Source organism: Telmatherina bonti, assembly GCF_933228915.1.
Source record: "Telmatherina bonti genome assembly, chromosome: 9".
Taxonomy (NCBI): domain Eukaryota; kingdom Metazoa; phylum Chordata; class Actinopteri; order Atheriniformes; family Telmatherinidae; genus Telmatherina; species Telmatherina bonti.
The window spans coordinates 28,497,005-28,520,307 of record NC_136627.1 but is presented as its reverse complement, the minus strand read 5'-3'; the positions used below and the strand labels follow the sequence as shown (position 1 = coordinate 28,520,307).

Genomic DNA, 23,303 nt, shown 5'->3' with positions numbered 1-23,303 from the left:
TTTTGCTGACAAAGTTAAAATAAAAGTTTTCTTATTATTTACTGTGAGTTTCTTTCTTTATGTTACACAAGTTTTCACAAGGAGCCTGTAAATAGAGCAGTCCCTGAATAATTAATGATGCCATTACCCATTACTTGTAATTAGTTTCAGAGGAGCTTCCCAATGCACACAGGTATACAAACAACAGCCTAATCATCATCGTTATCATCAGAATAAGGAAAACAACATCTGATGAAAAACAAGGCAATACTTTTGTCTCTGACTGAAAGTCTCTTGCATGGCAGCTCAACATGAACATGCAGAAGTTGATGACTTTACAAGCCACACAGCCAACAGTCAAGCCTCCAAGTTCTAAAAGAAATGCAACATTTTAGCTACTTATTGTTAGTGCTTAAACTGGTGCTTGAAAGCGTGCCATTTTTATATATGTATATATGTATGTTATCCTCCAGCATGACCGGTTTGGCAGTGGGTCAGTGGGGTGGCATTTCTTTTGAGGGTCGCACAGCCCTCCATCTGCTCGCCAGAGGTAGCCTGACTGCCATTAGGTACCGAGATGAGATCCTCAGACCCATGTGGGTTGGCCCTGGGTTCCTCCTAATGCAAGACAGTGCTAGACCTCATGTGGCTGGAGTGTGTCAGCAGTTCCTGCAACACGAAGGCATTGATGTTATGGACTGACCTGCCCATTTCCCAGACCTGAATCCAATTGAGCACATCTGGGACATCATGTCTCGTTCCATCCACCAACTCCAAGTTGCACCACAGACTGTCCAGGAGTTGGTGGATGCTTTAGTCCAGGTCTGGGGGGAGATCCCTCAGAAGAACATCCGCCGCCTCATCAGGAGCATGTCCAGGCGTTGTAGGAAGGTCATACAGGCACACGGAGGCCACACACACTACTGAGCCTCATTTTGACTTGTTTCAAGGACATTACATCAAAGTTGGATCAGCCTGTAGTGTGTCTTTCCACTTTACTTTGAGTGTAACTCCAAATCCAGACCTCCATGGGTTGATACATTTGATTTTCATTGATGATTTTTGTGATTTTGTTGTCAACTGTGGAAAGAACAAAGTATTTAATAAAATATTTCATTTATTGAAGATCTACAACGTGTTACTTTTATTTTTTTGAGATGTGCATCTATATTCATGACTTTACTCTGCTTCCATAAAACTTTAAGCTGTCATTCAGCCGAAGAAACAGAAAAAGCCTTCATTTTGAGGCTTTAGACATATCAATCTCATGTCAATCACATTGTTATGAAGTAATGTAATTAAGCGGGTAACAAAATATGGATGTTTGGTTTAATATGTGAGATGTGTATCATAGGAGATGCACTGTTTTAAACTGTGTGTCAGCATGGTTAAATGAAACCTCAAATTTAACAGATTCCTTGTACTTACAAAACTATACATATTTGTACTGTAAGTACAATCAGGAGCAAACCTCACTAAAGTTAGATACTAAGTACGTAATTAAACAAAAGTGCAATTTTTTTACCTTTTTTAAAAAATCAGAAAAAAGTCGCCCAGAAAAACGCTGTTTCAGAAAAAGTGACATGTAAGACTATTCTATTTATTCATTCATTCATTCATTTTCCGAACCGCTTATTCCAATTCAGGGTCGCGGGGAAGCTGGAGCCTATCCCAGCCGGCTTTGGGCGACAGGCAGGGTACACCCTGGACAGCTCGCCAGTCCATCGCAGGGCCTATTCTATTTAGTTCACCCCAAAAATCCATCAGTATATTTGCTCATTATCACATCATTTCTGCTCTTCAGTTTCAGAGAAGGGTTATGAAATGATTAAACCAGTAGTCCGTCACCTTTCCGTTTCTTATTTTCTAATGATTTAATCTCTCTGCAAAGCACTCTGGATCACCCCATTGCTGGATTGTGCTGTACAAATAAACTGGCCTTGCCAATGGTAAAGTATATTGTAATAGTGGATGCCACTTTGGTACATGGGGTTTACAAAGTGTGTTTGCTGTATATAATGACACAATTTCGAAAGCAGCCACGTGACTTCCAGTAACCTCCATAAAGAGTTCATGCGCCACCTTTTCTCAGATGGATGCCCAGGGCTCAGCATGACATGCTAATGGTTCTGCTGTGGATGGTTTGGCAAGCTGGTTTTCTTCTCTGTTTGTGTTAAAAGCTAATTAGTCTTGTGCTTAATAGTATCTGAGCATTTAATGATCTATTTAGATAGTTTATTGTGTTTCATGTGTCTCAAGAGGAATTAAGGCAGTTTCTTTTACTTCTTACATATGGCATCCAATAATTCACTAACTGGTGATGGATTGTCTTCAAGACCAATCAATTATAGGGTGATTTTAGTTCAAGTTTTTGTGGCAGTTTTTCTTTGCATTAATTTTTTTCAAATCATTATATTTCTCATGAAGGATTCATTCTACACCACAATGCGTTACATCTTATTTGCTGTCATATTGTTGTCCGATTGTCTGTTTTTATTCATGAGTGATATTCTGCTCATTCTGAGTTACTTCAGTATTTTTATACAAACATGGTTGTGTCTTCTCATGTATATTGTTTTGTCTGTGTACATTTTTGTCACTCCACTTGTTCTGACAGCTATGACTCTGGAGCGCTATGTGGCCATTTGCATGCCCCTGCGGCATGCAGAGCTGTGCTCCACACGCAGCACCTTGCATCTCATCTTCATCATTCACAGCCTCAGTTCTGTTCCCTGCACTGTTATTCTCTCTATTGTTTTTGCATCTGCTCCTCATTCATTTTACACCCAGAACATAATATGCTCAGTGGAGATGTTCATCTTGTATAGCTGGCAGGGTCATCTCAGATCAGCTATTGGCCAGTTTTACTTCTTGATTATGTGCATTCTGATTGTATCCTCCTATGCTAAAATAATGAAAGTGGCCAAAGCAGCTTCGGGAAAGAATAAAAAATCAACAAGGAAAGCACTCAAAACTGTAATCCTTCATGCTTTCCAGCTGATGCTCAGTCTTATCCAGCTGTGGTGTCCTTTCATAGAATCTGCAGTTCTTCAGATTGATCTAATGTTATTCATTAATGTACGGTACTTTAATTACATAACTTTCATTCTTGCTCCAAGATGTCTGAGTCCTCTCATCTACGGCCTCCGAGATGAAATGTTTTTTTGTGCACTGAAGTACTACGCTCTCTGTGGCTTATACAAGAAACAATCATCAAGTTAAAGGAAATGTGTTTAATATAAGTTTTAATTCAATATATTACAAAGTTTTCATTTTTAAACAGAAAATGTTTACAATTAACTTTGTGGACATGTTTTAAAATGTTTTTGAGCACGTGTGTGTGATGATCTTGTAGTGATTAAAATGATCTGCATTTTGTACATACTTTTCTTGAAAAAAGAAATAAACCTTGCAAAAATATGATTTGTAGAGCAATGATTTTTCTTATCTTTAAAAAAAAAAAAAAAAAAAAAAAATTAAACTACACACAGCCCTGCAATGGACTGGCAACTTGTCCAGGGTGTACCCTGTCTCTCGCCCAATGAGTCCTGGGTTAGGCTCCAGGTTCCCCGTCACCCCAACTGGAACAAGCAGTTAGGAAAATGACTGACTGACTAAATTACACACAATATATCTGTGTACAACACAGCTTATGTGTTATTTGCTCATTTATTCTTTTCAACAGAGTGTTGTGAGATGTTCCGCACCCACGCAGGTTATGCAGCTCAGTATGTGCAGTATGTGTTAACGAGATGCGCTTAAGCACGGCCGGATGTTCATGACCGGAATTGTGTGTGTAAGTGTGTAGTTCGCAGTGAGTGGACGGAGATCGCAGCAGGAAAAACGGTAGAGAGCGATCATTTTTATGCCAGTGCACCTCCAAAAATAAAGGAGAGCTCTTCAGTAGATGCAGCCTGTCATTCTTTTTATTATATATGCCCCCCTCCTTCCTCCTAGGAACGGAGTGAGGACCCAACAAAGTTAGCTCCGGAGTTCTGGAACATCCACTAGCCACGTTGTTCTGCCCGGGAAGACATGGATCTTCTTTTTCCTCCGACCACAGCTGGAAGAGAATCCGGGAATGCTTAACAAGAGCATTACCTGGCTCAAGTTTAGAACATCTCATGATATTTTCTGCCTGATCAAATAAACCACCTGCACTGCTGGAAGCAGCATTTGCACAACAGTATTTTTTTTATGTTGGCCTTTGGTGATGAAGATAGCTTTCTCACTTGCACAAAGTGAAAGATTGCATTATGTACATTCAATATATGCAATTCCCTTTCATAATATTTTGCTTGATGTCTCACTATGGGTTGCACGCCTCTGTGCAGCTCTAAGAAGCATTAATCTCATTACGCCAATCCTGTGAATGTGTCCGTCTGCATCAGGTAGTGCCATCTACCATAAATAGCTCATGCGGACGGCACCGCTTCATTCAAACACCTCTTCTCACTCGCAGCATATCTCGCGTCTGGGCTAGCTAGCTAAACTGTCCACCGACTGATCTTTTTAGCTTCGGTCGCCAGGCGCTACCTAGCCTTTAGGCACATTTTTATTGCTTCGTTTGGTCACACCAGACCTTCTCCTGTGCTTCCTTGCCCCACCACGGCTCAGTCGTCACTATTTTTCAGCCTCACCACGGCGAAAAATAAAATTTCCTGTCGAGCATTAGCACACCAGCTAACTCCTCGACTCCTCATGGTTAGCACACCAGTTAACCACCTCAGTTCCCTGCTCACTCACCAGCTCGCTGGGAATGGAGGCGAAGAACCCTCACACCAGAGGTGATGGAGACTCTAGGGCCTGTTCCTGCCGATGCGGGAATAAAATTTCGAGTAGAGACCCACACCAGTTCTACTTGTGCTGCTCCGGGGCTGGAACACGCCCGGCTAGCAATAGATGTCCGAGGCTCGTGTTAACACTGTGCGGTGTTCACGGTAAAAAGTCTCCTCAGATGGCTAGCTCGCCAATCCCTGTCTGGACATGACCGTTATTTCACCTCCACTGACATTGCCGTCGAAAGGGGAGGGGATGGCGGGTCCACTGCGATAGTGGTACCGGAGGCCAGTGTCAGCTGGGGCTCCCAGCTCAACTTGGCCATGGACCCCCTGCGGGAGGAAGACGTCCTGGACCTGGACTATGGAGAAGATGAAGATGTCGCCTCGAGTCTCCTCATATCAGAGGACGAGGAGGAGGACGACATTTTTAGTACTTCGGCCCGGGCTGCACAGTCTGCGGCCTCCAATACCACTCGGGATGGAGTCGAGGGTAGCACACCAGCTTCTTCCCTCCCCAGACATGCTTGATGTGTGTAAACGCGCTGCTGCTCGTCTGGCTATCCCCTGGCCGGCTGTTGTAGCGGAGACCACCAGGTCCCGCTACAAAGGGAAGAATTTAACCTCAGCTAAGAGTGTGGCAAAACAACTTCTCCCCGTCTTCCCGAAGCTGCTGGACGAGGTGACTCGCTCGTGGAGAGACCGCCCGTACAGCAGCAGGAGCCTGGTTCCCTGAGTCTCATCCCTGTGAGGCGATGGAGAGCTTGGGCCTGCTCCGGGTGCCTCCAATGGAGCCACTCGTGGCAGCTCACCTTCACCCCAGACTGTCAGCAGTGTCTTCCAGGAGCCCCAGCCTGCCATCCAAAACAGACCATTTTCAGTCAGCCCTGACTGAAAAGGCGTACAAGGTGGCTGCACTCTCAGCCAGAGCACTCAATGTCCTCTCCCTGTATCAGGCTGAGCTGTGTGAGGACTTTGGGCAAACCCAGGACCCAGCAACTTGGGAGGAGATCCCGGTCATCTCTGACCTGTGTCACCGCGTCCAGCGCTGCGCGGTCCAGGCCACGGGGAGAGCGCTGGGAACTATGGTGCTGCAGGAACGGGCACGGTTGCTGAACCTCACCACAAACGGAAAGCCTTCTCCACGGTTAAAGTGTATTTGGCAGCTATTGCTGCCTGCCACGTGGGGTTTGGAAAGCTGACGGCAAGCCAACATCCGCTGGTCTGCTGTTTTATGAAAGGAGCATGTAGGCTTCTTCCTGTGTCCAGACCAATGGTCCCGCCATGGGAATTGGCCGTGGTCTTGGAGGGGCTGAAGGGCCCCCCTTTTGAGCCTCTGGAAGGAGTGGATTTGAAATATGTGTCTCTCAAGACAGTTGTAGGAGTCTAAATACAATTTTTTGTATTAAGAATTTAAGTTGTGAATATCTGCACTTTGTGTTTGTTTTTGATGTATTTGGAATGCATGTAATCTAATTTTTATTTGAACTGAAGATAACTTGTTTAGACTAGTTAATGTAATGTAAGAATGGCTGGCAGCTTAAGAGAGGATACTGTGGCTCTACCTTGATTTGCATATTAGATTGGCTTGGCAGGCAGTGGGTGAGTGACTGTAATTACCGGGGCAGACAGACAGAGACAAGTGTGGAGGAGAGCCGTACAGTTTTTTGACCTCTCATTCTCTTGTTTTATTTCTTCTCATTTAATTTTTTATTTTGTTTTTCATACTTTTATACTACTGAACAAATTGTTCTCTAAGTTTTAAGTAAAACTATTCAACTGGATCCCGTTTTTTTTTTTTTTTTTTGGCTTTTTTGGTGTGGATTACGAGGGATTGGAGCGTCAAACTAAGGGTTTCTTAAGGACACTACAACAGTGTTGTTGCTGGCTTTGGCAAAACGGGTTAGCGACATCCATGCCCTGTCAGTGCATCCTTCGTGCGCTCAGTTTTTCCCGGGGATGTGAGTGTAATTTTGAGACCCAACCCAGCCTTTGTGCCCAAGGTGGTGGGCTCCTGTTCCCCTATAGACTTGGTCGCCTTTGGTCTCTCCTCGGGAGAACAGAGGTCGTTATGTCCAGTTTGTGCAGTCCGCACTTACATGGATAAAACTGAGTTTCAGAAGGAGCGCTCAACTGTTCGTGTCCTGGGTTAATCCCTAATCCTCATAAGGGAAAGCCTGTCACGAAACAGCACCTCTCCCACTGGATGGTGGAGGCAATCACAAGTCAGGGTTTGCAGCCTCCTGGGGGCCTACGAGCACACTCGACTCGGGGCTTGGCCTCATCATGGGCCTTATTCAGGGGAGTTTCGGTTCAGGACATCTGTGCCGCAGAGAGTTGGTCCTCGCCTCTCACTTTTGTCTGGTTCTACATGTTGGATGCCTCCGCCCCGTGCTTAGCATGCGCGTTTTGACATCCTGAGGACTCTTTCCTGTAGGTTGGTGGACGCTGGATAAGCTTGTCTGGCAATACGGGAGCTACCACATCCCATAGTGAGACACTGAGCGAAATATCATGAAAGAAAACTTTAGGTTATTTACATAACCCTGGTTCTCTGAGTAATATGAGTGAAGTGTCTCACCAGACAACCCTTCTTGCTTGGGCGAGTGAGAAGAGGTGATTATCTTGAATGAGGCGATGCCGTCCGCATGAGCTATTTAAGGTAGATGGCACTACCTGATGCGGACGGACACGTTCACCAGCCAATCAGGATTGGCGTAATGAGATTAATGCTTCTGAGAGCTGCACAGAGGCATGCATCCCATAGTGAGACATTTCACTCATATTACTCAGAGAACCGGGGTTATGTAAATAACCTAAAGTTACTGCATATATGCTCATGCACCTAAGAATGAAATCTGCACAGCATCTTTTATCTTTTATTTATGTAGAATTATATATAGAATTTATATAGAATGTTGGATAAATAAGATTACTTTGATATGGTGCGTTTTTGAGCAGTATTTATTAAAATGTTTTTTTTCTTCTTACTTTTGTCCCAAACTGTCTCATTAATTATATTTGCACGCGTGAGGGATGAAACATTTTTTTCGAAACTTTTCTTGCTTTTACTTATGTAAAGACTATATTATTCCAGATATGAACATTACTTTTTTCAACTGAAATTTCGATTCTGTCTACATACTTTATATTCATCAGAATATAAATGTTAAAGTATTTTATGTGGAAATGAAAATTCCAAAAATTTTAGTCTTTAATGCCGGGCGGACACTGTGCGATTTTGAGGGGATTTCACCACGATTTTGCTGTCGCAGACCACGCTGCGTCATCGTGGAAACATCGTAGCTTCGGGATGTCCAGTCAGGAGGTTGTAATGCTGGGTGGACACTGTGCGATTTTAGAAATCTACCTGTCGGGGAAATGCTCCCACTGCACGACCGGGTTTGTCCCTCGTACTCTATTTAACCCTACGACATGTGTACTCATACTGTACGACTGCTGTCAGCCACGATTATTGACAACCACGACTACTTGTCGGCATCAGTCGGCGTGTGACTGCACGACGTGCTCGAGTGTGAACAACAAAAAACAAATGTTCCTAGTTCCTATGACAACCACAGCGTGCCTGACAACAAGATAACAAGCAGGCAGCAAGTTGTTGCAGTTGTTTGCGCTGTCTTGTGCGCTGAAACAAAATAAAAAAAAGAAAACCTCATGTTCTCTACATAGCTCTACTAATCTCTCTTCTAGCAGCTTTGTCCACCGCATACGTCTGAAGTTGGGGTTGCCCACCATTGTTTAAAGCTCCACTTCTTCTTCGCAGGTGCGAATGTAGAATCATGACGTAACACCACTCGCACTGTACGCACGACGGCGAAAATTTCTGACATGCCAGAAGTTTGATCGGGTTTGATTTGTGGGTGTTTGTGTATGCCTGGGTGTGTATGTTGGGGGGGGGGGGGGGGGGGGGGGGGGGGTCTTGTGCCCCGGGTGCGCGGCTGGTGCACTGGGGTGCGGCCTGGCCTCCGCTCAGGGCTGTCTGGTGATCCTGGCTCTCCATTGGTGTGGGCTGGGCCCTCTGCCCGTGGGGGGTTGGGGGTTGCCTTCGGGTTCTTGGGGCCCTGGAGCCCGCGCTCTGTCTGCCCTGGGCGGCTGATGCCCGGCGGGGCTGGTTCCTGCTGGTCTGGGCCTGCTGGGGCCTGTTCCCCCTGACTGCGTGGACTCTGTCTGGGGCTCCTCTCCGCTGCCTCCCGGGTCGGTCCATAGCTGGCTCCAGGGTGGGGTGGTTGGATCCTGTGCTTGGGGGTGGCTGCCGGTCACCTGAGTCTCGGGGTCTTCCTGGCCTGCTTCTTGCCTTTGTATGGGCGGGGTCACATTGGCATGATCACTCTTCTCTGAACACGTTCCACTCTGTATGTTCTGCATGTGACACAGTCACTGGGTTGTGTGCAGGATTATTCACTAACAGCAGCTTGTTTTCTTTGTCTCCCATTAATATTTAACCTGAGTTTATGGTGCTCTTGACCCTTGATAGTCTAGTTCTCTGCAGGGGGAATAAGAATCTAACATTGGCCTGTTTGTGTCTATGAGTGTGAATATGTAGGTACATGTGTCTATATAGGCAAATGTGTATGAGTGTATATGCGTGCGTTTATGCAGATGTCTGTTTTTTCCTTCTTTCTCTATCTCTCTCTCTCTTTTTCTCTATCTCTACGAGGTGCTTTCTTTCTTTTTCCATTTATCTTTCTGTTGCTCCTATCCTCTCTCGTCTGGTCCAGCAGTAGAAACTCAAAAATTTACACAAAGTAAATAAAGAAATAAAATAAAAATCTAGAAAATCAAGAAAATCAATCATTCTGCTTGCTTAAATGCTGGACAAGACAAGAAAAAAAAAAAAAAGTTTGATCGGGAGGTTGCAGCATCATCGTTAAAACGTAGCAGCGATTAATCCTTCCTCGTGAGTGTTCTCACACTGTACAGCTTATGACCTCCCGACCGGACATCCCGACGCTACAATGTTTCCACAATGACACATCGTTGTGAAATTCCCTCAAAATCGCACAGTGTCTGCCCGGCATAAGAGTTTAAAAGCTTGACCTATTCTTTGTTTGGTAGAAAAGAAAAAGCTGGGATAGACAGTGTTGCACTTGTGTTTCTCAGCTTTTCATCTCAGGCGCAACATTCACAAGTTCTCATTGCTTCTTTACAATGTTTAGAATATATTCAAACATAAATACATTTAATAGACTGAAAATCTACACAATAGCAGTTAAAAAGGTTCAACAGACACAGAGAGTCTGTCTCCCAGCTGGATGTGGTTTACTTGTAATTGAGTATTTTCTTGCTATTATTGGAAAATCTTTCAGTTAGAATTAAAGGAGCCTTTGTGTATCAACAGGGAACAAAATCTTCTTCAGCATCTGAAATTTTTATTCACTCATATAGTCTAAAATTCTGAAAAAGACAGAATAACCTTTTACAAACATAGATAAATAAATAATGTTTTAACCTTAAATAGAAACAGAAACATACACCTTTAACGGTAAGAATTAGCCTTTAAGAACTAACTCTTTTGGAACTTTTTTTTTTTTTTAATTTGGTTTTTAGAATTAAAAATTGTTGAATTTCCTCTTTTTTTCATGTTTTTATCAAAGGCCAGACTGGGTCATTCTGTCTTTATTCCCTTTACTAGAAATTTATCAGATATTAAAATTTAAACTAAGATCAACATGACCAGTATTTGTTTTCTCTCTTCTCTCTCTCTCTCTCTCTCTCTCTCTCTCCATCTTTATAATCATCAGAAGACCAAAGTAACCGTCAAACAATATGAAAAGGTAACAAACATAAACACATTAAATACATAATCACAAACACACAGGTTTGTTCTGCTTTTTTATTTAATTTTTTTCTGTTATGTTCACAGTTTAAAATAACAATAAAGAAAACAGCTTTATAAAAGGAAATAGCTTTGTTACAGCAACTTTTTGTCATCAGCCCACGATGTGGAAAAAAAACCTCTGACACACAACATTTCCTGTGGATTCCACTGCTAAATTTGCTGCCATTAACTAATCAAATAAATAGTTTAAATAAAGATGAAATTGTAAGTAATCATAAAGTGCTTTCTGGTTCATTTTCATATCAAACTGATATTTTGTTTCAGTAAATACAAATATATATACTATGTACATGTTAAAGGCTACAGGCAGAAGCCAAAATGGTAAAACAGGCACTGTGCATGGATCAGTTTTCAACAGAAAACTGTTGAACTTTGACATGTTTTTCTGTAACACTTTCTTTGTCTTAGTCTTCTCTCAGATAAGCTTCATGCACTTCATGCTCTTCACTGTCCTCTAGGAAAGCAGCATATTCTGCCATCCTCTGGATCTCATCTACTTTAGTCTCGGCCAACTTCTTTTCAGCTTCTTCTGACCTTCTCTGTGCCTCCTCAACCTGCGACTGGGCCACCTGAATGTTTGTTGTGACGGAGATGGACGCCTGCTGGACTCCTGCCAACACACACATGAAAAAGTCGCTTTGGATAAAAGCATCTGCTAAATGACTGCAGATTAGACTATAGAATAGAAAATTATTGGTTATCTAATGGTGTTTACAGTATATGATGAAACGTGTTTGGTGTCCCCAGTGATTTAGTGATGTCTCCATAAAGAGTTCAAGCACAACATTTTCTCAGATGGCTGCACGGAGCTCAGCAGAAGACATTGACCCTTCAGGTTTGCAAAGAGGGTTTGAGAACTGAATCTGTTCTGCATTTCTTTGGTTTTGTGACACAACATATCTAAACATTTGATCATCTGTTCAGTCACAAATATTATTATTTGTTATTATATTTACTTTATTCAAAGCTAATGGTTCTTAAAATCAATTAGGCAGTTTTATTTAACAAATAAAAAAAAATAAAAAAAATGGAATCCAATAATTCACTAACTGGTGGTGGATTGTTTCAGAGACCAATCAGTGATAAGGTGATTATAGTTCAAGTTTTTATCTTAATTTTTCTTTGCATTAATTTTTTTCAAATAATAATATTTCTTATGAAAGATACTTTCTACAAGACAATGCGTTACATCTTATTTGCTGTCATATTGTTGTCCGATTGTCTGTTTTTATTAATGAGTGATATTCTGCTCATTCTGAGTTACTTCCGTATTTTTATACAAACATGGTTGTGTCTTCTCATGTATATTGTTTTGTCTGTGTACATTTTTGTCACTCCACTTGTTCTGACAGCTATGACTCTGGAGCGCTATGTGGCCATTTGCATGCCCCTGCGGCATGCAGAGCTGTGCTCCACACGCAGTACCTTGCATCTCATCTTCATCATTCACAGCCTCAGTTCTGTTCCCTGCACTGTTATTCTCTCTATTTTTTTTGTATCTGCTCCTCATTCATTTTACACCCAGAACATAATATGCTCAGTGGAGATGTTCATCTTGTATAGCTGGCAGGGTCATCTCAGATCAGCTATTGGCCAGTTTTACTTCTTGATTATGTGCATTCTGATTGTATCCTCCTATGCTAAAATAATGAAAGTGGCCAAAGCAGCTTCGGGAAAGAATAAAAAATCAACAAGGAAAGCACTCAAAACTGTAATCCTTCATGCTTTCCAGCTGATGCTCAGTCTTATCCAGCTGTGGTGTCCTTTCATAGAATCTGCAGTTCTTCAGATCGATCTAATGTTATTCATTAATGTACGGTACTTTAATTACATAACTTTCATTCTTGCTCCAAGATGTCTGAGTCCTCTCATCTACGGCCTCCGAGATGAAATGTTTTTTTGTGCACTGAAGTACTACGCTCTCTGTGGCTTATTCAAGAAACAATCATCAAGTTAAAGGAAATGTGTTTAATATAAGTTTTAATTCAATATATTACAAAGTTTTCATTTTTAAACAGAAAATGTTTACAATTAACTTTGTGGACGTGTTTTAAAATGTTTTTTTTGAGCGCATGTGTGTGTGATGATCTTGTTGTGGTTAAAATAATCTGCATCTTGTACATACTTTTCTTGAAAAAGAAATAAACCTTGCAAAAATATGATTTGTAGAGCAATGATTTTTTTTCTTATCTTTTTTTGTTATTATTATTATTATTATAATTATTATTATTATTATTATTATTATTGCTGTTGTTGTTGTTGTTTTTATTAATTAAAATAAACACAGCCCTGCAATGGAGTGGCGACTTGTCCAGGGTGTACCCTGCCTCTCTCCCAATGATTCCTGGGTTAGGCTCTAGATTTCCTGCCACCCTAATTGGAACAAGCAGTTAAGAAAATGACTGACTGACTGACTGACTGACTGACTGACTGACTGACTGACTGACTGACTGACTGACTGACTGACTGACTGAATTACACACTTTGTATCTGTGTACAGCACAGCTTATAAGTTATTTGCTTATTTAATCTCTTCAACAGAGCGTTTCACTGGCTTAAGTTTAGAACATCTCATGATATTTTCTGCCTGATCAAATCAACCACTTGCAATGCTGGAAGGAGCATTTGCACAACAGTATTTTTTATGCCTTTGGTGATGAAGATAGCTTGTTTAAACTGCAAAAGTGAAATATTGCATTATGTACATTCATGTTTAGAACTGCATATATGCTCATACACCTAAGAATGAAATCTGCATATCTTTTATCTTATCTAGAATGTTGCTTAAATAAGATTACTTTGATATGGTGTGTTTTGAGCAGTATTTATTAAAATGTTGTATTTTTCTTCCTAATTTTGTCCAAAAATGTCTCATCACTTTAATTTGCCGCGTGAGGAATGAAACATTTTTTCCAAACCTTTCTTGCTTTTACTTATTTAAAGACTGGATTATTCCATATATGAACATTACTATTTTCAATTGAAATTCATATTCTGTCTTTGTACTTTATATTCATCAGAATATTAACGTTAAAGTATTTTATGTGGAAATGAAAATTACAAAAATTTTAGTCTTAAAGAGTTTAAAAGCTTGATGTGTTCTTTGTTTGATAGAAGAAAAAAAAGCTGGGATAGACAGTGTTGCACTTGTGTTTCTCAGCTTTTCATCTCAGGCGCAACATTCACAAGTTCTCATTGCTTCTTTACAATGTTTAGAATATATTCAAACATAAATACATTTAATAGACTGAAAATCTACACAATAGCAGTTAAAAAGGTTCAACAGACACAGAGAGTCTGTCTCCCAGCTGGATGTGGTTTACTTGTAATTGAGTATTTTCTTGCTATTATTGGAAAATCTTTCAGTTAGAATTAAAGGAGCCTTTGTGTATCAACAGGGAACAAAATCTTCTTCAGCATCTGAAATTTTTATTCACTCATATAGTCTAAAATTCTGAAAAAGACAGAATAACCTTTTACAAGCATAGATAAATAAATAATGTTTTAACCTTAAATAGAAACAGAAACATACACCTTTAACAGTAAGAATTAGCCTATAAGAACTAAATCTTTTGGAACTTTTTTTATTTATTTATTTATTTTTTTTTTTAAATTTGGTTTTTAGAATTAAAAATTGTTGAATTTCCTCTTTTTTCATGTTTTTATCAAAGGCCAGACTGGGTCATTCTGTCTTTATTCCCTTTACTAGAAATTTATCAGATATTAAAATTTAAACTAAGATCAACATGACCAGTATTTGTTTTCTCTCTTCTCTCTCTCTCTCTCTCTCTCTCTCTCTCTCTCTCTCTCCATCTTTATAATCATCAGAAGACCAAAGTAACCGTCAAACAATATGAAAAGGTAACAAACATAAACACATTAAATACATAATCACAAACTGTCCCCAGTGATTTAGTGATGTCTCCATAAAGAGTTCAAGCACAACCTTTTCTCAGATGGCTGCACGGAGCTCAGCAGAAGACATTGACCCTTCAGGTTTGCAAAGAGGGTTTGAAAATTGAATCTGTTCTGCATTTCTTTGGTTTTGTGACACAACATATCTAAACATTTGATCACCAATTTAGTCACAGTTCAGTCAAATTATTAATATTTCTTCTTATTATAACTTTATTCAAACTAATTTTTCTCAAGATTAATTAGGCTGTTTTATTTAACAAAAGAAATGGAATCCAATAATTCACTAACTGGTGGTCGATTGTTTCCGAAACAAACCAGTGATAAGGTAATCATAGTTCAAGTTTTTGTCTTAATTTTTCTTTGCATTAACCTTTTTCAAATCATAATATTTCTTATGAAAGATACTTTCTACAAGACAATGCGTTACATCTTATTTGCTGTCATATTGTTGTCCGATTGTCTGTTTTTATTAATGAGTGATATTCTGCTCATTCTGAGTTACTTCAGTATTTTTATACAAACATGGTTGTGTCTTCTCATGTATATTGTTTTGTCTGTGTACATGTTTGTCACTCCACTTGTTCTGACAGCTATGACTCTGGAGCGCTATGTGGCCATTTGCATGCCCCTGCGGCATGCAGAGCTGTGCTCCACACGCAGCACCTTGCATCTCATCATCATCATTCACAGCCTCAGTTCTGTTCCCAGCACTGTTATTCTCTCTATTTTTTTTGTATCTGCTCCTCATTCATTTTACACCCAGAACATAATATGCTCAGTGGAGATGTTCATCTTGTATAGCTGGCAGGGTCATCTCAGATCAGCTTTTGGCCAGTTTTACTTCTTGATTATGTGCGTTACAATTGTTTCCTCCTATGCTAAAATAATGAAAGTGGCCAAAGCAGCTTCGGGAAAGAATAAAAAATCAACAAGGAAAGCACTCAAAACTGTAATCCTTCATGCTTTCCAGCTGATGCTCAGTCTTTTCCAGCTGTGGTGTCCTTTCATAGAATTTGCAGTTCTTCAGATCGATCTAATGTTATTCAGTAATGTACGGTACTTTAATTACATAACTTTCATTCTTGCTCCAAGATGTCTGAGTCCTCTCATCTACGGCCTCCGAGATGAAATGTTTTTTTGTGCACTGAAGTACTACGCTCTCTGTGGCTTATACAAGAAACAATCATCAAGTTAAAGGAAATGTATTTTATTATAAGTTTTAATTTCAGATAACACAAGGTTTTCATTTTTAAACAGAAAATGTTTACAGTTAACTTGGTGGACGTGTTTTAAAATGTTTTTTTGAGCGCATGTGTGTGTGATGATCTTGTTGTGATTAAAATAATCTGCATCTTGTACATACTTTTCTTTAAAAAAGAAATTAAACCATACAAAAATATCATTTGTAGAGCAATGATTTTTTTTCTTATCTTTTTTTGTTATTATTATTATTATTATTATTATTATTATTATTATTATTATTATTGCTGTTGTTGTTGTTGTTTTTATTAATTAAAATAAACACAGCCCTGCAATGGAGTGGCGACTTGTCCAGGGTGTACCCTGCCTCTCTCCCAATGATTCCTGGGTTAGGCTCTAGATTTCCTGCCACCCTAATTGGAACAAGCAGTTAAGAAAATGACTGACTGACTGACTGACTGAATTACACACTTTGTATCTGTGTACAGCACAGCTTATAAGTTATTTGCTTATTTAATCTCTTCAACAGAGCGTTTCACTGGCTTAAGTTTAGAACATCTCATGATATTTTCTGCCTGATCAAATCAACCACTTGCAATGCTGGAAGGAGCATTTGCACAACAGTATTTTTTATGCCTTTGGTGATGAAGATAGCTTGTTTAAATTGCAAAAGTGAAATATTGCATTATGTACATTCATGTTTAGAACTGCATATATGCTCATGCACCTAAGAATGAAATCTGCATATCTTTTATCTTATCTAGAATGTTGCTTAAATAAGATTACTTTGATATGGTGTGTTTTGAGCAGTATTTATTAAAATGTTGTGTTTTTCTTCCTAATTTTGTCCAAAAATGTCTCATCACTTTAATTTGCCGCGTGAGGAATGAAACATTTTTTCCAAACCTTTCTTGCTTTTACTTATTTAGAGACTGGATTATTCCACATATGAACATTACTATTTTCAATTGAAATTCATATTCTGTCTTTGTACTTTATATTCATCAGAATATTAATGTTAAAGTATTTTATGTGGAAATGAAAATTACAAAAATTTTAGTCAAAGAGTTTAAAAGCTTGACGTGTTCTTTGTTTGATAGAAGAAAAAAAAGCTGGGATAGACAGTGTTTGGACTGTGTTTCTCAGCTTTTCATCTCAGGCGCAACATTCACAAGTTCTCATTGCTTCTTTACAATGTTTAGAATATATTCAAACATAAATACATTTAATAGACTGAAAATCTACACAATAGCAATTAAAAAGGATCAGCAGACATGGAGAGTCTGTCTCCCAGCTGGATGTGGTTTACTTGTAATTGAGTATTTTCTTGCTTTTGGAAAAATCTTTCAGTTCAAATTAAATGAGCTTTGAGGGAGGGAAAAAAATCCTTTGAAGTTTTTATTCACTTATTTAGTTAGAAATTTTGATAAAGACAGAATAACCTTTTACAAACATAGATTAAAAAAAAAAAACTTTTCAAACTTGAACAGGAACTGAAACATACATACATCTTTAATGGTAAGAATTAACCTTTGGTTTTGATCATTGACATTTGAAAACCAAAACTCCACAATCCACCTTGAAGAAGTGTTTCATTATTATATACATCTTTAACTACTGTTGTGCTGCAACATTAATATAGACTGGATTTCTGGTAAATTAAAGCCCCTCTGGCTGTGTTGACTCAGTTTTTAGCTTAATATTTAAGAAAATAATTCTCCTCTAGTTCATCTCAGATCATAATTATAGATGCAAAATTTACTGATTTTATTATCATTTTTTGCATTGATATTTATTGTATGTTACACATTTTTTGGAGCTTTTTTTTATTTTTGGTTTTTAGACTTAAAAATTGGTGAATTTCCTCCTTTTTTCATGTTCTTATCAAAGGCCAGACTGTCATTCTGTCTTTATTCCCTTTATTAGAAATTTATCAGCCATTAAAATTTAAACTAAGATAGACATGGCCAGCATTTGTTTTCTCTCTTCTCTCTCTCTCTCTCTCTCTCTCTCTCTCTCACTCTCTCTCTCTCTCTCTCTCTCTCTCTCTCTCTCTCCATCTTCATAATCATCAGAAGACCAAAATATAAGTGAGACAATATGAAAAGGTAACAAACATAAACACATTAAATACATAATCACAAACACACAGGTTTGTTCTGCTTTTTTATTTAATTTTTTTCTGTTATGTTCACAGTTTAAAATAACAATAAAGAAAACAGCTGTATAAAAGGAAATAGCTTTGTTACAGCAACTTTTTGTCATCAGCCCACGATGGGGAAAAAAAACCTCTGACACACAACATTTCCTGTGGATTCCACTGCTAAATTTGCTGCCATTAACTAATCAAATAAATAGTTTTAAATAAAGATGAAATTGTAAGTAATCATAAAGTGCTTTCTGGTTCATTTTCATATCAAACTGATATTTTGTTTCAGTAAATACAAATATATACACTATGTACATGTTAAAGGCTACAGGCAGAAGCCAAAATGGTAAAACAGGCACTGTGCATGGATCAGTTTTCAACAGAAAACTGTTGAACTTTGACATGTTTTTCTGTAACACTTTATTTGTCTTAGTCTTCTCTCAGATAAGCTTCATGCACTTCATGCTCCTCACTGTCCTCTAGGAAAGCAGCATATTCTGCCATCCTCTGGATCTCATCTACTTTAGTCTCGGCCAACTTCTTTTCAGCCTCTTCTGACCTTCTCTGTGCCTCCTCAACCTGCGACTGGGCCACCTGAATGTTTGTTGTGACGGAGATGGACGCCTGCTGGGCTCCTGCGAACACACACATGAAAAAAACACAGACTTTATAAAAGTAATTCCTCCACTTTTATAACACAGCATTCAGTGTTTAATAAAGCCAATGCAAATGAATGCGGTTGAGATTTTACTCACCTGAACTGTATGCTGCCTCAGCTGCCACTTTACACAGGTTGACAGCACTGATCCAAGTTGATTCATAACGTTTGCATTCATTCAGTCTCTCTGCAGCCTGTTAGATACGAAAAAAAAAAAAAAAAAGTCATTCTTTGTTTTTGAAGATAAAATGCTTCATTAGAACAATTCTTAAAATATGTTAATGGCTTGTTTCCAAAAACTTTTTCAATGGCCATTTACCTCTGAACGCCAGTCACTGATAGCTTGCTTCAGCGTCTGCTCTTCTGCAGAGCTAACTTTTCCCAGGGCGGCCAAATATTGTCTTTGGAAAGCAATGCGAGAGTGCACAGCCTAGAAGGAAGAAGGAAGGAAGACAAAAAAGTCATAAAAGTGCTGAAAAACAATTAATTTGAACAAATTTCAAAATGGAATTTTTTGTCACTTCAGCCAAAAAAAAACTCTGCAATAGGAACTGATAGGAAATATGTGAAGTTTGTTTCACATGAAAGGAAAACCAACCTTTGAATAGTCTGTCAGGGCGTTAGTGAGGGCCAAGGTAGCCTGGGAGAGGAATGTACTTGAACTGTCTGTCACCACAGAGGCTGCTCTCCTGATCAGTGAGAAGTGGGAGAGATTTTCCACTTGCTGAAATCAGAGAAGAAGAAAAAAGAAAACCTTTTTAGATGCTCATTCTTTTAAACTCCGCATTAAAAAAAAAATATTATTGAAGAAATTAAATGTGACAGTTGAAAGGACCCAGAGACTCACCCAAAGCCCTTGACCAACACTCAAAGATGCTAAGCTGGTGTATGAAGGTCTAGCCAAATCCCCGAGCTTCTGGACTCCAGGTCTCCTGCCATCAGAGCCACTGCAGAAAAAAAACAACAAAACGTAAGCAGGGCTGAAAAGTACAAATAATGAATGGATTTTTAAAACAATTATATTACAGGTTTCTCTTTGCTTTGCACTGAATCCTAACCTTGTGCTAAAATGACTGACTAAATGACTGCTAAATTACAGTCATGGGCTACAACTGGACAAATATTCTGGTAAATTCAACCTCCAAAAGCATAAAAAGTTTTACTCCACGTATGTATCATTGTTTTTCAGTCATAACTTACCAAATAAAGCGAACAGAGAGTGCTCCTCTCATGTGCAGCACAGAAACGTCCATCTGATTTTGCAGAAGTCCTCCAGCAGCACGTCTAGCGCACACTGAACACTGGCGAACAGCTTGCATTTTGCAGATTGAAAAGCTTTGCTGCGCTTACAGATAATTTTTTATTTTTTTTCTTTTCTGACTGCAGCTTTTTGTTTTTCCTGAAGTATCAAGCTGTTAGCTGTTAACTTACTGTGTCTTTCTAAAATGAGAGAAATGGTCTTGTTCGCAGCCAGAAAGCTTGAAGTCTGCTCAGTGAGTATCCACTGTCACGTCCTGTGGGTTTTTGTAAGGCCCCAGCTCCTTTCCATTGCGTAAAACATATTGATCTGTTGACGATGCCTGTAAAATGTGCGCATTTGGCTTTACCTGCATAGCTCCACTGATATGTGCAGGTTAGGGAACCTGAATGTGGTAGTTTGACCCACACATGCTGAAACATATCTCTTGCTCTGTGAGTGTGTGCACGCGCAAAGCAAACAAGGTCAGACAGAGTTAGTTGTAGGAACGTCAAGCAGATAAGAAGATGCTTCAAACAGTTGCAGAAAAAGGGGGTTAATATAAAAATCCCTTTTCTTAGAAAGACAATTAACCTTCAGCTGCTGCAACAATCTGGAAGAAGGTGATCATGTGGAGCATCATCATCATACACTAAACAGCTTATACACACTTTTCGGTTTGAATGCAACAAGCTGAAAACATTAAGAATTGATAGTGAATCATACATCCTCTGACAAGTCTAAATAGTTAAATATTAATGTTTGTTTTATTTACGGATAACTGGAGAGAAGGTCTGCGATGGACTGGCGAGCTGTCCAGGGTGTACCCTGCCTTTCTCCCAAAGACTGCTGGGATAGACTCCAGCTTCACCCTTAATTGGACTAAGCGGTTTGAATAATGAATAAATGAATGAATGAATGAATGAATGAATGGAGAGAAGGTATGAGGCATTTATCAAATGCACTTTTTATAGCTCATATTTTATATTGACTTCTGAAGGACACACTGGATTAGCCCAGCGTGTTCAGTGTAGTAGATCTTTGAACATGCAAAGACATTTTTGAGAGGAAAGGGTGTGTGTGTGTGTGTGTGTGTGTGTGTTTGTGTGTGTGTACTTATTGTGGCTATGGCTGAGTTGACATGAGCAAGAAGCTGCCAGAAAAGTGTTTATGTGTGCCCATCTAACATTTTTAGAGTTAATTTGTTTGATCATATAATTACAAAGCGGTCAATTGTCACAATCATCAAGTATATTTAAAATAAATTTTGGTTGAAAACTGTTTTTTTTGTTTTTTTTTACAATACTGTCATTTTACTTTAACAGACATTATGCAACTTCTGCAATTCTTGTATGAAAACTGTCATATTTAAAACTTGATTTGATAGATGGTTGCAGAAAACATATAATTTTTAACAAAATGATTTTATTAACTAAGTTTGCTGTCTCACTGACCACTCATTTTTAACAAATTGTTCAAATAAATTCATATTTTTTGAGGTTTTAGTTTTCATAAGTAATGAATGATATTAGGAAACCGATTTTAGGAAACCACATCTGTGGTTTAAGCACAATAAGATAAGGTCTTAGACTATTAAAGACTGTGTGGTGTCCTTATAAAACTCATCTTAGTTGTTTTGATCTATCATTTTGCTAAAAAATTGCTTAGATTTATTTGTCCTTGCCGTGGCATTTGTCCCATTCAAATCTCTTCTTGTTTGGTCATGTATTTAGTCTGAGTTTACTTGCAAAGGTTGAATTAGCCGGGTTCACATGCAAAAGTGTTGTTTAGGAAAGATTGTGGTCCAATCCCCTGCTGTGCCGACTGTTGACGCAGAACCTGCGTAAAGAGCTGACGAAATTCTCCGAGCAGCTCTCATAGGAGGGGACATGTTTGCCAGTCAGATGAAAACTGCAGATTACAAAGTTGAGCTCAGGAGCTTTGTGTTAATAATCAGCAGGTCTGTGTAGAACTTGTTAGTACCTGCTTTTGAACTGTGACAGAGATCAGACAATACTTCACCACAGAGTGGACTGTTTCATCCGTATAAAAAGACAATACCAGTGACCATGCATTGTTATCCCTGACCTCAGTCAGTGCTGTTGTGTAAGAGCATGACACTGGAACGGTGTCAGAAAAGATAATGTAGAACGTCAAACATACCAGCTGCTAGGTACATCAATGTTTCTCATGGTGTTTACCAGCTGCACTGCTCTCCACAAACATCCAAGCATCCATGCAGGTACAAACCTGAATCCTCCAGTTGTGGCATTTACAGAAGCTGACATGATGTGTGGGATGGAATTGGGCTGAATGCTGTTTTGCCCATCCCCCCTCTGTTGTGTTAGCTATTTTCCTTTCTACAAAACTTAAGCCACTGACTTGCCAAAGTTCACGCAAACTTCCACAAGAAGTTGTACCATTATGATTACATACATGTTTAACCAAACACACCTCATGCGCAACATGCTTTGACCCTGATGTGAACCAGTATCCTGCTATGTTTCTGACAGTAGTTTGTGTTTTCTGCATGTTTCTGAACGCTGAGGTGACCTTGATATCATCTATATGCAATATATTTTGTAATATTAGTTTGTTAAAAGTAGTTTTAAACATTTTCAACATGTTAGATACGGACAGTTGATGAAATGTGTGACTGGACTGCAATTTAAACATCAATCTGAGAAAAAAAACTGGACAGACATCAGAAAATCTGGATGCCAGGGGAATTTGTGGTGATCTCAAATACAGTTTTGAGAACATACATGTTATAAGTTATGTTTAATATACTTTACAGTCTTTATTTTTATATTATCTTATTTCTTATTCGATGCTCATTCCTTTAATTATTATTTCCATCAATGTTTTATTGTTTAATGATGTACTTATTACTTCTTTGAACAAATTAGTTTTGCTGTGAAAATGACTGGATGTGTTTTTCTTTTTAATCTGGCTGTTATATAAACATGGATATGTGAAGGCTTATCTTTATTTTGTCTTCTTATGTAAAGGCCTTTGTGTTGCTCTTTTGTCTGAAAAGTGATATATAAACAACATTTTTATTGATTGATTGATTGATTGATTGATTGATTCATTCATTCATTCATTCATTGATGCAGTAATGTGGGTGTGTGGGTGTGTGTGTGTGTATTTGTATAAATAGGGGGAGGCACATTTTTATACATTGAGGACAAGAAATAGAGCAAGACTATAGTTCATTAGACTGAAATTCCCCGATAGTGTGCGGCCCTTTTCCCTGATGAATTTCTTTTAAAACACGACCATAACTGCCCAAAAATTATAAATAAAAGAAAAGGGAATATGACAAGGATGTGACATGAGACATAAATCCAACTCCGTTCATCTCTTGGAAATGTCCATTTTCATTTGGCAGTATCACTAGATTGCTGTTCTGAACCACATCCCACTAAATCTAACAACCCGCTGAGTTACAAGTGTCTCATCTGTAAACTGTATTTTGGAAATATGATTTTAACTTTCATTCTTCAATATTTAGAGAAGTT

At 38.9% G+C, this 23,303-nt stretch overlaps 4 protein-coding genes across 4 annotated transcripts; 3 read left to right on the top strand and 1 right to left on the bottom strand.

Moving 5' to 3' along the window:
* Positions 1 to 2,271: 2,271 nt before the first annotated feature.
* LOC306760229 (odorant receptor 131-2-like) lies at positions 2,272 to 3,201 on the top strand (the record flags this gene model as incomplete). The annotated part of the gene is made up of 1 exon (XM_079246028.1): positions 2,272 to 3,201. One exon carries the CDS (start codon positions 2,272 to 2,274, stop codon positions 3,199 to 3,201), a length of 930 nt encoding a protein of 309 aa, XP_079102154.1.
* Positions 3,202 to 11,797: 8,596 nt separating this feature from the next.
* Positions 11,798 to 12,574, top strand: LOC306760228 (odorant receptor 131-2-like; the record flags this gene model as incomplete). Its single annotated transcript, XM_079246027.1, has 1 exon — positions 11,798 to 12,574. One exon carries the CDS (start codon positions 11,798 to 11,800, stop codon positions 12,572 to 12,574), a length of 777 nt encoding a protein of 258 aa, XP_079102153.1.
* Positions 12,575 to 15,097: 2,523 nt separating this feature from the next.
* Positions 15,098 to 15,730, top strand: LOC306760227 (odorant receptor 131-2-like; the record flags this gene model as incomplete). Its single annotated transcript, XM_079246026.1, has 1 exon — positions 15,098 to 15,730. The coding sequence occupies one exon, from the start codon at positions 15,098 to 15,100 to the stop codon at positions 15,728 to 15,730; it is 633 nt and encodes a 210-aa protein (XP_079102152.1).
* Positions 15,731 to 18,313: 2,583 nt separating this feature from the next.
* Positions 18,314 to 19,861, bottom strand: LOC306760226 (diablo IAP-binding mitochondrial protein-like; the record flags this gene model as incomplete). The annotated part of the gene is made up of 6 exons (XM_079246025.1): positions 18,314 to 18,519; positions 18,640 to 18,736; positions 18,862 to 18,972; positions 19,141 to 19,266; positions 19,390 to 19,489; positions 19,743 to 19,861. The coding sequence occupies 6 exons, from the start codon at positions 19,859 to 19,861 to the stop codon at positions 18,314 to 18,316; spliced, it is 759 nt and encodes a 252-aa protein (XP_079102151.1).
* Between the last annotated feature and the right edge of the window lie 3,442 nt (positions 19,862 to 23,303).